The sequence below is a fragment of the Doryrhamphus excisus genome, linkage group LG17 (assembly GCF_037039965.1).
Source record: "Doryrhamphus excisus strain RoL-2023G ecotype Guam linkage group LG17, RoL_Dexc_Guam_v1.1, whole genome shotgun sequence".
Taxonomy (NCBI): Eukaryota; Metazoa; Chordata; class Actinopteri; order Syngnathiformes; family Syngnathidae; genus Doryrhamphus; species Doryrhamphus excisus.
Window position 1 is genome coordinate 4,619,175 of NC_136373.1, and position 14,772 is coordinate 4,633,946.

Below are 14,772 nucleotides of genomic sequence, written 5' to 3' on the forward strand. Positions count from 1 at the left end.
GTTTCCTCCATTTAAGCTATAAACAACACAGGGACTTGATCAGCTAGTCCATAAGTGGTTTCCATTGCAACCCATTGCAGGGTCAAACTGTTGCTATCAACTGATCTTGACCTCAAAATTAGCATCATAACTCTTCAGTTTGCTAACTTACTAATAACCGTTGAGACACTAGTGTGTGAGTGACAGGAAGAAAAGCAATGACTTGCTCGGAGGACAAGTCGTTTGATGACAGATATACATATAAATCTTCCTCGCTGCAGCTAGCTAGCGAGTTGTTGCCAATGCAAACTACAGCCAGTGACAGCTAGGCTAATCGTGCAATACGGTCGTCGGTCACGGCTAGTCCATATGTGGTTGACTTAAGTGGTTTCCATTGCAATCCATTGCAGGATCATTATCTCAAAATTAGCATCATAACTCGTGTGTTTGCTAACTTGCTAATAACCGTTGAGACACTAGTGTGTGAGTGACAGGACGAAAAGCAGTGACTTGCCTGGAGTACAAGTCGTTGGATGACAGATATATATAAATCTTCCTCGCTGCAGCTAGCTAGCGAGTTGTTGCCAATGTAAACTACAGCCAGTGACAGCTAGGCTAAGCGTGCAATATGGTCGCCGGTCACGGCTAGTCCATATGTGGTTGACTTAAGTGGTCAAACAGTTGCTATCATAAAACCTGTACAGACAATCATAACTGATCATTATCTCAAAATTAGCATCATAACTCGTGTGTTTGCTAACTTGCTAATAACCGTTGAGACACTAGTGTGTGAGTGACAGGAAGAAAAGCAATGACTTGCTCGGAGGACAAGTCGTTTGATGACAGATATACATATAAATCTTCCTCGCTGCAGCTAGCTAGCGAGTTGTTGCCAATGCAAACTACAGCCAGTGACAGCTAGGCTAATCGTGCAATACGGTCGTCGGTCACGGCTAGTCCATATGTGGTTGACTTAAGTGGTTTCCATTGCAATCCATTGCAGGATCATTATCTCAAAATTAGCATCATAACTCGTGTGTTTGCTAACTTGCTAATAACCGTTGAGACACTAGTGTGTGAGTGACAGGACGAAAAGCAGTGACTTGCCTGGAGTACAAGTCGTTGGATGACAGATATATATAAATCTTCCTCGCTGCAGCTAGCTAGCGAGTTGTTGCCAATGTAAACTACAGCCAGTGACAGCTAGGCTAAGCGTGCAATATGGTCGCCGGTCACGGCTAGTCCATATGTGGTTGACTTAAGTGGTCAAACAGTTGCTATCATAAAACCTGTACAGACAATCATAACTGATCATTATCTCAAAATTAGCATCATAACTCGTGTGTTTGCTAACTTGCTAATAACCGTTGAGACACTAGTGTGTGAGTGACAGGAAGAAAAGCAATGACTTGCTCGGAGGACAAGTCGTTGAATGACAGATATATATAAATCTCTCGACATGGCGTATGTTTACCTCTCTCGCAGTGCCTCCCTTCACGTCCCATGGGACATTCGCACTTGAAGCCTCCCTCGGGGAGCGCCTGGCACTGGGAGGACGGGTGGCATCTGTTGGGCTCGCACGGGTCATGGACGTCAGCACAAGTTGGACCTGCAGACAACGTAACACAACAATGAGTTCAACCGATGGGAGGCCCAGGTAATGGAGGTCATGTTCTAATAGGATTTGTAAATTAAAACAGGGGAAGGACCATGTTTCTGGTTCAGTGCCCCCAATGGCTGCTGGCGCTTTGGCCTCGCCGTTACTTCAGTAGTCAAAAGCCCTGTGGTGAGGAAGCACTTTAATGAGCTTCATCCTTGCTGAGCTCACAGGGTTTGTCTGGACGTTTTTTTTACCCTCTTCTTCTCTTATTGTGTTTTCTTTTAATCACAGTTCTTCCCTAAAGCAGACTTTTCTCCTGTTAATCGGAATTCACACTAGTACTAGCAGGTCCAGAACCATGGGTCTTAGACTTAAAAACTTTCGATGTTGTAAAAAAAGCTAGGACTTTATACACTTTTTGGAGTGGACGCCATGGGACAATTTCAAAGTGTTGAAATGAACTCGGAGCCTGTTAAATTTGCTGTGTACTAAGGTTGTAAAACTACATGTATCAGTAATTGGATTTTTCAGTACAGAAAGTTGGGTACAGAACTGAGTTCTAAGTGATTAGTGTCTCACTGCGGCGGAGCAGTCATCACATCAATACCAGATAAAAGTTAAACTACGACAGAAATGTTTTGCACATGGTTGAATATTCATTTTAAAGTTGATAATGCCGTTTAAATGCGTGTTTAAGAAAGACGAATACTACTGTGTTCAGTGTTTACATTTCAATAAACATTGGTTTAAACTTGAGACCTGTAGTATTTGTTATCATTGTCATTTTTTTCATGTAAATTGAGGGAGCAAAAGCAGTATCGGCCCAAGCAAAATCGGCCATCGGCTAAGGGTGATGGAAAAAAATCGGTATCGGCCCCCCAAAAAACCCTATCGGTCAATCCTTAGTAATATTAATGATAAAGTTATAATAAACAAACCACTTTTTCATGGAAATTACTCATTTGGATCTAAAATTTTCCGTTCAACCATGCATGGTGATGTCAAATTAAGCTAGCACTTTATAATAATAAGAACACGGTGGACCGGGAATGGACGAGTTGGTTGATTTAGAGCAGGGGTCTCAAACACGCGGCCCGCGGGCCAGATGTGGCCCGCAGGACACTAGTTTGAGGCCCCCGCCTTGATATGAAAGTTTAATGTAGTGCAGCCCGCGCAAGTTTTAATATGGATGCTGTATGGTATCATGTACCCAGAAAAAAATTATTACGTTTGATTAATGTTCATGTTAAAGGTTAAATAACTGTTAATAGTTATCCTCCCTATCCGTGTGGAAGTGGTAAGTTTTTGGCTATTTAAGTTTAAAGGAAATAACTTGAAGGCTACCGTTTAGGTCGCTAGCTCTCTAGTTTGCGAGTTAGCATGTGTCTCAAGACCCTGCAGTTGCGCAATATGTTGTAAATAAAAAGAGTATAAATGTGACTATAGTCGTGTTTTGTCATGTTCCAGTGGCCCCAAAGTAAATTGAGTTTGAGACCCCTGATTTAGACGGATGGGTCGACTACAGCGGAGTCCAGTCGTGGCAAAGCGGAGCCAGACCCTCTTCCATGATGAAAGTCAACCCTTCCCGGTGAAATACGTACACAGCTAACATGAAAGCTGCGTGCTGCCATTTTTCAGGGAAAGGGGACGGGGCTACAAGCTACAAGGTATTATTTCCTCCCTTCAGCCAATCAGCTCATTGGCTCATTAGAATGAACAGAAAAGAGAAAGAAGTGTGGTGATGTTTCACAGACTATTTTCACAATGGGCAAAATTTTCCCTTAAAACGGAGGTAAGTATTGAACCATGACACCCCTTGCTGTCACACATATGGTCCAGTGGTGCTTTATTGGATCTTGTCAGCACAAAGGTGCCTTCTTCACAAAAAAAAAACCTGTGTACGCAATGTGGGAATAATTAAGCCCTTTTTAGAACAAGGCACAAAAGTTTACTCTGTCAATTAACTTGGTTCAGGCCAAAAACTTTGTGCAAACAGCGAGGGGGGGTCCACGCATGATTAGACCGCACTGCTGTCTGCTCTTAACTGTGCTCTCTTTGAGATGCTTGTTAGCTGGAAGCTGCTGCAGGCGGAGGAACAACAAGAAGGGGATATGGAAGGAGAGATAGGCCAAAGGGCAATTACTGAGCATTTGGTGGATGTTTTCTGTCCAAGTCTCAACATCTTCAATGTCTGTGTTGGACTCGAGCATTTGATTGTGTTCACAAACAGCAAACAGCACCACAGGAACGGGAGACATGATCAAATTAGGCTAGTCGGGGTTTTGTCCGAGAAACTCTTCAGTGAATCAAAACTGTCAATGTGTTCTCGGGAGGATTTGGCTAAAGTGAAGGACTATCTTATTATTGATTGCATGGGTTTACTTCTTTCATAACCAAAAATAAAAGGCCATGTCATTTAATTTTGTGGCATCTGATGTGCAGTCCGGTGTGCCCTGCGCATTTAAAAGGCAACGAGAGGCGTTCATTTGATTGGTTAAGATTACACTCGGCTGTGTTAAACCCTCTCACGCCTCTCTTCCTCCCTCTTTGCCACTTGAGTCAGTGGGAGGGACGGAGGTGTGGGTGCGCCAGGCTGTGCCGTTCACAAAAATTCTCAGCTGGCCACCCCCCGTTGGCGTAGGCCTTTGTTACATCAAATGGATGCGCATTGTGGCATCTGATGTGCAGTCCGGTGTGCCCTGTGCATTTAAAAGGCAATGAGAGGCGTTCATTTGATTGGTTAAGATTACTGTGTTAAACCCTCTCATGCCTTCTTTCCTCCCTCTTTGCCACTTGGCAAAGTCAGTGGGAGGGACAGAGGTGTGGCTGCGCCGTTCACAAAAATTCTCCGGTGGCCACACCCCGTTGGCGTAGGCCTTTGTTACATCAAATGGATGCGCATTGTGGCATCTGATGTGCAGTCCGGTGTGCCCTGCGCATTTAAATGCAATGAGAGGCGTTCATTTGATTGGTTAAGATTACACTCGGCTGTGTTAAACCCTCACGCCTTCTCTCCTCCCTCTTTGCCACTTAAGTTAGTGGGAGGGACGGAAATGTGGGTGCGCCAGGCTGCGCCGTTCACAAAAATTCTTCACTGGCCACACCCCATTGCCGTAGGCCTTTGTTACATCAAATGGAATCAATGGATGACACTATTGCAGTGTCAACATACCCCAGAATCCTTTGCTGCACTGGCAATGGAACATCTCAGCCTCTTTGACCTGACACGTGGCACCGTTCTTGCAGGGATTGGGCAGGCAGGGGTTGTTGCCGCACTCGCCCACGCCGCTGCCGTAGAGACTGTCGCCGCCGCTCTCCTGCAGGTTGAGCACCCGATTGTTGACGTCCAGCAGTCGGATGCAGCCCATAAGACCCGAGGCAACGGTGGTCCGCTCCCGTACACTGCACAAGACAGAGAAGGGGGAGTCATCAGTATTTAATTTTAGGAAGTAATGACCACCAATATTGTTTTATGGGTCATAATTTAATCACAAAACAAACTACATTTGAATTGTTCTGTATATATTTTCTTAAAAAAAATCCCAGAAGATGTCTGGTGGGATACTTTATGGTCATCTCCAAGCAATGCACTTCTAGTTTAAATATAAACATCCAGATATAACCTGTCTAACGCTATTATTTTCTCCTGTTCAGAGAGGCATTTCCGTGTCAAAAATCATGATGCAAAATGTCAAATTTGATCTTTTTCACTACATGAGCGCAAATTTCTCAATTATTGCCTCAGGCTTTGGAAGTAAGACATATGAATAAAGACTCCATAGCGGATTAAAATGTCAGGATCCATTAGCAGAATGGACAGAGACAGGAAAAACCAAATGTGATGGTTCAGAAGAAGATGTTAAAAGTGCCGGATTCAATAGCAAAAGAATCTAACCACGGCAGCAGGGTTGCATTTGCTACTTTCCTAAATAATAACAACAACAACAAAAAAGACACTTACTCCTGTTTCATTTCTTCTGGTACTCCTCCAATGAAAAGGTCGGTGTCCAGGTTGAGGCCATCCGTCCCGCGTGGACTCTCGCCCTCCACATGAGGCTCGTTGTCCACGCTGAGAATTGCGCTACGACGATTGCGGGTCACCACGAGCTGATGCCAGCGGCCCTGAGTCACGTCCACCTTGCTGACCACGATGCCCGTCCCCGAACCTGTGTTGAACCTGAAGAAGGACAAATGTTAATAATACAATCATCCGTCGCCACATTGCGGTTCAAATTCTGCGTCTTTACTCTATCATGGTTTTTGAAACATATGTTCATTAATAAATCATGCTCTTTTGTGGTGTAATATAATATAAAAATATAAATATTATATTATATATATATATATATTATTATATATAAAAAATATATAAATATTATATTATATATATTATTATTATATATAAAAAAATATAAATATTATATATAATATAATTTATAATATATAAATATTTATATTTATATATTTTTACAATATAAAAAAGATGCATATTGAAGCACATGCAATGTTTTTTGGCCAAAATTCAGCATTTTAATTTTTTTTATAATAATAAATAATATAATAATAATATAATATTTTTTATAATAACTATTATTATTAATGAGACTTCCATTAGTTTTATGGTATGTAGTATTCGATACTGGTCACTAGGTGTCAGTAATGTAACTTTTACATTGGGTTGTTCAGCAGGCTTTTATTGCAGGTTTGAATTGTCTCACAACAGGTGCAATAAAAAAATAATAAACGCATAACATACCATCAATCCATACATTTTCTATGCCGCTCATCCTCACTAGGGTCACTAGGGTATGCTGGAGCCTATCCCAGCTCTCTTTGAGCGAGGACTGGTCGTAATAATAATAATAATAACACAATAACCATGACAATAATAATTAAAATAACACAGCTACTGTTGCGGCCGTGACCCAAACTTAACTCTGAACACTCGATGTCACTTCCTGTTCACACGTTTGGAACACATTTATTGTAACACACATGAGTGGGAGTGGACTTATTCTCTCTGATTATATCTACTGTATTGGGTAATACGATTGCATAGGTGACTACAAGGATGTTATTTCCTATGTCCAGGGCTCTAATGATGTTAAAAAGTGTTTTTTTCTGCCTGATTCACTGAAAATAATTTTGTGGTTTTTTTTGGACAAAAAAAAAAATTATAATCCTGTATCAAAAATTATGAAAAACAATAAAAAATCCTCAACACTACTCCACACCAACCCTGAACAGTCAGCACTGCAGCAAGGATGATCCCAACATAACAAAAAGTACCCTGCTGGTCCACCTAAAACCGGTAGTGTAGGCGAATCGGGGTTGCCATGGTGACAACAGAGCTACAGTTAACCTCTTTACAAGCCATAGTAGCACCCAATTGATATTGAAGCGGTTATTTTAAGCAGGCGTAACGTTATGTACAACAATAAGTGTCTCTGTCATTGGAAATGTGGCTGTAATGAGACTTTATAACCTCTTTTTGTGTCAACCGTTCATCCACAGAACAAATTCTCTAAAAGAAAAAAAAAACAGAGCTATCATTCAAACTATGTGTTGCCATTTGCCATAAATAATATGTTGTTGGATATGCAGCACTATGGGTGGTAATATCAGCTCTTAAATTGGCTTCTCCGACATTATTATTACATTGTGCAAGCGTACAATTGTGATGTGACATATTCCAGCTCACTTTCCGCACATTTCATCCCGCCACATCTGCATAGAGAGTTCATATGCAGCTCGCCGAACCGCTTTTACTTTCGCCGCTTTAACCTACAAATTCAATCCAATAACCTTCCCGGTCAATATTTATTTACTCGTCGCTGTTTGCAACGTGCCTCATCATCGCGCTGCCTCCTATTTGTTTTTAGTCTTATCTGTGCTCAGAGGCGCAGCCGCAAGGTGAAGGAATTTCAATTTGCGGAGGTGATGTGAGTCCTAAATTACGCTGGCACGTCTTGCTTTTTGACATGGAAATGACATTGTTGTCACACAAGTGTAAAAAGAAGCTAAGCATTGTAAAACATAAAAATAGCTTCATTTCACTAGTGGAGTCTTACTGCTCTGTGGAGGGGATTGGCCTTTTATAGCAAATATCGGCCGTGCATTTTTTTACCGATATCGGCCGACAATCAGTCGGCGCACCCGTAGTTATACCAAAATTTAACTGTGTGTGTGCATGTTAAAATCTCCCTTCAATGCGTGACCCCCGGGGGTTAGCACACAGGCCACACAACTAGGAGACCAGGGTTTGATTCCCCGCTCGAGCGTCTCTGTGTGTTGCATGTTATCTCTGAGCGTGCGTGGGTTTTCTCCGGTTACTCCGTTTTTTTTTTCCCACATTCCAAAAAACATGCTAGGTTAATTGGCGACTCCAAATTGTCCATAGGTATGAATGTGAGTGTGAATGGTTGTTTGTCTATATGTGCCCTGTGATTGGCTGGCCACCAGTCCCGGGTGTACCCCGCCTCTCGCTTAAAGACAGTGAACCTTGTGATTGATGGATGCGTAAACCCCCTTCACACAACACAGTGAGATGCCTTTTCACTTCCTGGTTGCTGCTTCTGAGCATGTGTTTCAGTGGGAGAGATGCAGGCCATGCTGTTTGAAAATGCACTTCTGCCACCTTGTGGCTGTTTCTTCATGTTAAAACATGCACTCCTCGATTGCAGAGTTGCATCATCACCTCTTTGGGAGTGAAGGCCTACGTTTTTTTCTCGGATTGTCAGAATTTTATGAGATTTAGGCAGTTTGATAATCAAGGATCCACTCTAAGCCACATCCTTTTAAGGTCTTAAATAACAACAGGCATGAAAAAAACATCATGAATAAAAGTCAAAGAAAAAGCTAAACGCATGTGTGGTTATGCTTCCACCTTGGATGCTTGGTGAAATTCCTGTGTGGCATGCTAAAATCCAGTGCGATATACTGACATTATGCAATATGGCAGTTCAATGTCCATAATATTTATTCGTTTTTTTTTCCTCAAAATTTTTCGCCATGTTTAGGATGTTCGATAATTGACATTCTATAATATACTCTAATTTATTTCTTCTTTTAAGGCTCCTTTTTGGTTATAGTATAATTGTATAATAAGGATCCATTAATATACTTGTTAAGGGTACTCTTTCATTTGCAATAAGTGTCGCTTGACTGGGTTATTTTTAAAACACTGGTGAATAAATTTGATTTAGTTTGTGTAAAAAATATTTTTTACCTGAGCTCCACTTTGCCATTAACCAGTGCCAGGGAGATGAAGTCCTTCTTGCCGTCCTGGCCGTTGTAGAGCAGGATGCCCGTCATGTCGGCAGCCCTGAACTCCATGGCGATGCGAACCGTGTGGTAGGCGGTCATGGTCTGGAAGGCCAAGTAGGACTGGCCTCCGAAGGATGGGATGAAGTACTTCATTACTGTAAAAGGGGGCAGAAGAGAAGTACATTATGTACAATGGATAGTAAAAAAAAAAAAAAAAAGGAGGCTCATCATCCTTTCTCTCCATCAATGTGTCCTCATGTCCTCTCTGTGGAGGACGACTTGATTGGGCCAAAAATATAATATATTATATATAATATACATAAACTCCTAATAGAAAACATTCATTTATTATATTATTATTTACCTTTCTCACACACAGGGCCCCCCCGCCCGGCAGGACATTTGCAGCTGAATTCATTTCCGTCCTCCTCGCATGTTCCGCCATGGAGACAAGGATGGGACTCGCAGGCTCTGTGGTGTTTGTGTAGTCTGTCCCACACGTGAGCGACAACGGCGGCGGTGGTGGTGGTGGGGGGCATCGCTGTTGTGGTGATGATGGGTTGTGCCGTGGTGGTGACAGCCGGTGAAGAGGCGGTAGTGGTGGTCCGTCTGCTGGTGCTGGGCCTGCGGGTTGTGCCCGGGGGTCGACGGGTGATGTAGGGGGAGGTTACCAGATGTCTGGTGGTGGGAGCAGGAGTGGTGATTGACGCGGTGGTGGTGGTGAAGAAGGGCATGGAGGAGAGGCCTGCAAATGAAAAAGGTGAATGTTACAAAAAAATATATTATACTGTATTAACCGTACAGCGCAGACCTCACAGTTAGGAGACCGGGGTTCAATTCCACCCTCGGCCATCTCTGTTTGGAGTTTGCAAGTTCTCCCCGTGCATGCGTGGGGTTTTTTCTGGGTACTCCGGTTTCCTCCCACATTCCAAAAACATGCTAGGTTAATTGGCGACTCCAAATTGTCCATAGGTATGAATGTGAGTGTGAATGGTTGTTTGTCTATATGTGCCCTGTGATTGGCTGGCCACCAGTCCAGGGTGTACCCCGCCTCTCGCCCGAAGACAGCTGGGATAGGCTCCAGCGCCCCCGCGACCCTTGTGAGGACAAGCGGTGTGAAAATGAATGAATGAATGAAAAACCTTAGTTGAGATTTTGGTTGGGCTGCACGGTGGACGAGTGGTTAATTCGCAGGCCACACAGATAGGAGACCTGAGTTCAATTCCTCCCATGGCCATCTGTGTGCAGTTTGCATGTTCTCCCTGTGCATGCGTGGGTACTCTGGTTTTCTCCCACATTCCAAATTATCCCGGGGATTAGCGCGCAGGCCACACAGCGAGGAGACCAGGGTTTGATTCCCCGCTCGGGTATGTTCTCTCTGAGTGTGCGTGGGTTTTCTCCGGGTACTCCATTTTTTTCCCCACATTCCAAAAACATGCTAGCTTAATTGGCGACTCCAAATTGTCCATAGGTATGAATGTGAGTGTGAATGGTTGTTTGTCTATATATGCCCTGTGATTGGCTGGCCAGTCCAGGGTGTCCGCCCCCTCGCCCAAAGACAGCTGGGATAGGCTCCAGCATGCCCGCGAACCTAGTGATGGATAGGCGCGTAAACCCCCTTTGCATTAACCGCACAAGATGGCAGTAGCTACATTTGAAGTACGGTATCATGAGGGGTCAACATCCGGCAACTTTGCACCGGCTGTCTGCATGTGTTTATTATTCGATGAGTGTTTTTCTTACCGTAATTGTTGAAGCGTATATTCTCGTCCACTGGCTTCTTGACAGCGATGCTGGTCTCCTTGGACACCTTCAGCTGTTTAAGCAACGCTCCCTCAATGTCCTCCACTGTGTATCTTGTGTCTGGAATAAAAAAAAAGAGGCATATCCACTTGGTGCAAGATCTCCAGAGTAAAGAAGACAGTTGATACATCAGCCTCCGACAGGCAGGAGGAAGGAGCGTGTCCCTCAGGAGACCGCTTGTCCTCCACCTGCTGGGTTTTCCAGATGAATTGCTCTTATATTGTTTGACACAGATGTTGGTGCTTTACTGGCCATAGCGGACAGTCGCATAACGGCGGCCGTTAGCCTGGGTATGAAGGACGCTAAGTGCTGCTCAGAATGAAAGGAGACACCTGGGATGGTGAAAGTGGAGCTTTCCCCCGTCGCTGTTTCGAAATGTGAAAGCAAGTTGGAACTTAGCTCATGTTTATGTAAAATATTCCATTTCAATTTATTTAGCTTAGGAGACAAGCAAAATACCTCGTGCGGGTTCACGGGCCAGGTATCAAAAAGGTTGGTGACCACTGCTAAAGGAGGACTTATGAGACTTTGGTGAAAAATAAAAGCAAAATAATTGCTTGCTCGTACATATGAAAGATACACAAGCACCAACCTCAGTCATTCTGCAACCTTCACTGCCACCATATGAATAATGAACCTGTCTTGTTCTTATATTCAATCCAATCCAATCCACTTTATTTATATAGCACATTTTATAAACAGACTAGTAAAAATAAAAAGTAATAATCCAAAACTAAAAGATCATTTAAAGCAAGAAACAAAGCAATAAAAGTATAAAAAATAAAACCAATTACAATAAAAACAAAGAACTTAAAGAAACAGGACCATACGACTCATTCCGAGTTAAAAGCCAGAGAATAAAAGTGGGTTAAAAACTTTCGATGTTGGGGGCCTTTTTTTTTTTTTACTTGGGAGAAGAGAGAGTTCCATAGTTTGGGGCCAAACACAGAAAAGGCTCGGTCCCCCCCTAGTCTTAAGTCTCGTCTTAGGCACCACAAGTTGGAGCTGGCCCTCGGACCTCAGTGACCGTGCTGGAGAGTAAATTTGGATGAGATGTATTTGTGGGCCAGCCCATTCAACGCCTTAAAAACAAACAATAAAATCTTTAAATTAATCCTAAAGCGAACAGGCAACCAATGTGGGGAGGCCAAGAATTGGGGGTGATGTGCTCCCCCCTTTTTTGGTTCCTGTTAAAAGCCGTGCTGCAGAGTTCTGGACTAACTGTAAGCGGGAGAGAGACTTTTGGCTAATTCCAGAATAAAGTGCATTACAAGTAGTCAGTAGTCCAGACGTGATGAAATAAAAGCGTGCATGACTTGCTCACTTCAACCCAGTTCTCGTCTCACCTGGTTTGAAATGAGCCTCCACAAAGGCCAGGATGGAGTTGCTTGGAGCCAGGTTACGGACACGGACGCTCATGAAGTCTTTGCGGACCTCTGACTTCCTGAATAGGTCATTGAGCTGAATAAAAGAAGAGAGGATGGGGAAAAAAAAGTGTGAGAGGTGCGGAGGACAGATAATAAATGAGCCATCCTATCACTACACGGACTGTATAGTCTCTGTGCTGGAAAGCATGGCGGTGATTGAAGAAAGTGACATTTAGCTCCACGTGAGATGAAGAAGGAGGGATAGAGCTTGAAGATATAAATGTCATGCTCCTGATTAGGTTTTCCCTCAGAATGTGCATTCAGTGCAGCTTCTATTCATGCTAGCTTCTATCCATACTTTTAACTTGAAAAATGTGGGTCAACGTTTATTGCGAAAAATTAAAAAAAAAAAAGAACATTCCTTCAGTATTCTTGCGGTTTTGATTTGTACATTCACATACAGTCTACCTGCCGTGGGGGCTGTTAACCTACTTTCCACCCCTTCCCCCACATTCCGCTCGCTTCAAACCAAACATGAATTAAGCCCATCATCGTGTCCCATATAATGATTCTTCTTCTGAAAGTCACAATCTTGGATTTACAGATATTGTGTTGTACCGTTGGTACAAACTGAACAGGGCGATACAATTAATCACAATATCCTGATTACAAAATTAGAAAGCTATGAAGATGGAGGATTAGCCTTGCTACTTAGCAGACGGAAGGCAATATATAACACACATCCATGGGCTTGAATGTATTGTGTGGCGCACCTCAGGCATCAATACTGAGACCACAACTGTTTAATCTATCCATAAACATCTGGAAAAAATCACAAAGGATTTTGAAAATGATATTATTTGCAGACAATACAACCACATTCTGCTACAAAAAAAGGCCAGTTAGGGTAGTCCATAATGCAACTCATGGAGAACATACACACCCTTTATTCCTAAAAGTTCATTCATTCATTCATTTTCTGCCGCTTATCCTCACGAGGGTCGCGGAGGGTGCTGGAGCCTATCACAGCTGTTTTCTGGCGAGAGGCCAGCCAATCACAGGGCACATATAGACAAACAACCATTCACACTCACATTCATACCTATGGACAATTTGGAGTCGCTAATTAACCTAGCATGTTTTTGGAATGTGGGAGGAAACCGGAGTACCCACGCATGCACAGGGAGAACATGTAAACTCCACACAGATGACCAAGGGAGGAATTGAACTCAGGTCTCTTATCTGTGTGGCCTGCGAACTAACCACTTGTCTGCCGTGCAGCCCAACCAAAATCTCAACTAAGGTTTTTTCATTCATTCATTTTCTACCGCTTGTCCTCACGAGGGTCGCGGGGGTGCTGGAGCCTATCCCAGCTGTCTTGGGGCGAGAGGCGGGGTACACCCTGGACTGGTGGCCAGCCAATCACAGGGCACATATAGACAAACAACCATTCACACTCACATTCATACCTATGGACAATTTGGAGTGGCTAATTAACCTAGCATGTTTTTTGGAATGTGGGAGGAAACCGGAGTAAAGTTGTGATTATTAAAATGCCCACATCTGGTAAACTTGATCAACCACCAGGACTCTTCCCCGAGCTAGCTAGCTAGATACCATTCCTTACTGAGTAAAAGACACATGGAAGCCCGCCCAGACTTTTCAAAAGGCACCTGACCATAAGAAACAAAATTCTCTGGTCTGATGAGACAAAAACGGAACTCTTCACAGTGAATGCCAGACATTAGGTTTGTAGAAAACCAGGTACCGCTCATCACCAGGTTCAATACCATCCCAAGAGGACTGGGTGAAACTGGGCAAAGACGGGTGCGACCATGGAATGGAATGGCCTTTATTGTCATTATACAAGATGTACAACGAAATTGGAGAGCTTCTCCTTTCAGTGCAGTAGTCAAGTTTAAAAAAACAACAAAGTATATAAAGTAGAGTTAAAAAAGATATATACAAGATATCCAGAAAATACACATAGTATTGCACAGGAGCATATGCAGGAGCAGATATCTTAATTTTAGTGCAATGATCAATGGGTCATAGTGCAAATAATGACTGGTGTATACAGGTGAGTAAAGTCACATATGAGTGTATTGTAATGGGTTGTTAAATGAATAAATATGATTGAGGTAGTAACAGAGGCAGTGATGGAAATATTGCACATTTGCATTATGCTAATGACCGGCGTACGTTGTATGTCTGAGTATGTCTCTGTAGGACACTGTACCTCGGCAGCAGAATGCATTTGTCTTAAGATTGACGTTCTTGTATGTGTGCTTGTGGCCAGCGTGTTGTGTGTAAATGATGGAAGGTGTCAGCGGCAAAGACGTACAGGCTAAAAGTGTTAACAAGCGCACACACACACACACACACACACGTTGCTTTGAGGTACGGTAGATTAGGTCCCACTGGATGCTCGAGGCTGCAATTCAACAGCTTGAAGATATGTTGTGAACGACCACACACACACACACACACACACACACACACACACACACACACACACACACACACACAAAAATGGCCTTTTTTCATCAGAGGAGCGAAGCAATGTCTTGACAAGGTTTGTTTAAAGTGACAATGATGACAGAGACAAACACACAGTGGATGATGGCTTTATATTGTCTCTGCAGGCGTCGTAGCAAATAGAGGCAGCTATTTTGGCCACGCTTATTTTTTTTGTCAACTTTTCAAAGAAGTTCTCTCCTCTTGTGCTCATACTTTTTTTGTTGCTCCGGTTTTAGT

General features: G+C 43.1%; 1 protein-coding gene across 5 annotated transcripts in view; it reads right to left on the reverse strand.

Moving 5' to 3' along the window:
• agrn (agrin) overlaps positions 1-14,772 on the reverse strand; it is a 240,434-nt gene that overhangs the window by 30,123 nt on the left and 195,539 nt on the right. For all 5 annotated transcript variants that reach the window (XM_078798098.1, XM_058085205.2, XM_078798096.1 and 2 more), the window contains 7 exons: positions 11,995-12,109; positions 10,589-10,708; positions 9,210-9,590; positions 8,808-9,000; positions 5,541-5,756; positions 4,752-4,981; positions 1,454-1,588 (listed from right to left, as the gene is read on the reverse strand). In XM_078798098.1, the coding sequence (XP_078654224.1) occupies positions 1,454-1,588; positions 4,752-4,981; positions 5,541-5,756; positions 8,808-9,000; positions 9,210-9,590; positions 10,589-10,708; positions 11,995-12,109 (1,390 nt within the window). The remainder of the gene's footprint in view (positions 1-1,453; positions 1,589-4,751; positions 4,982-5,540; positions 5,757-8,807; positions 9,001-9,209; positions 9,591-10,588; positions 10,709-11,994; positions 12,110-14,772) is intronic.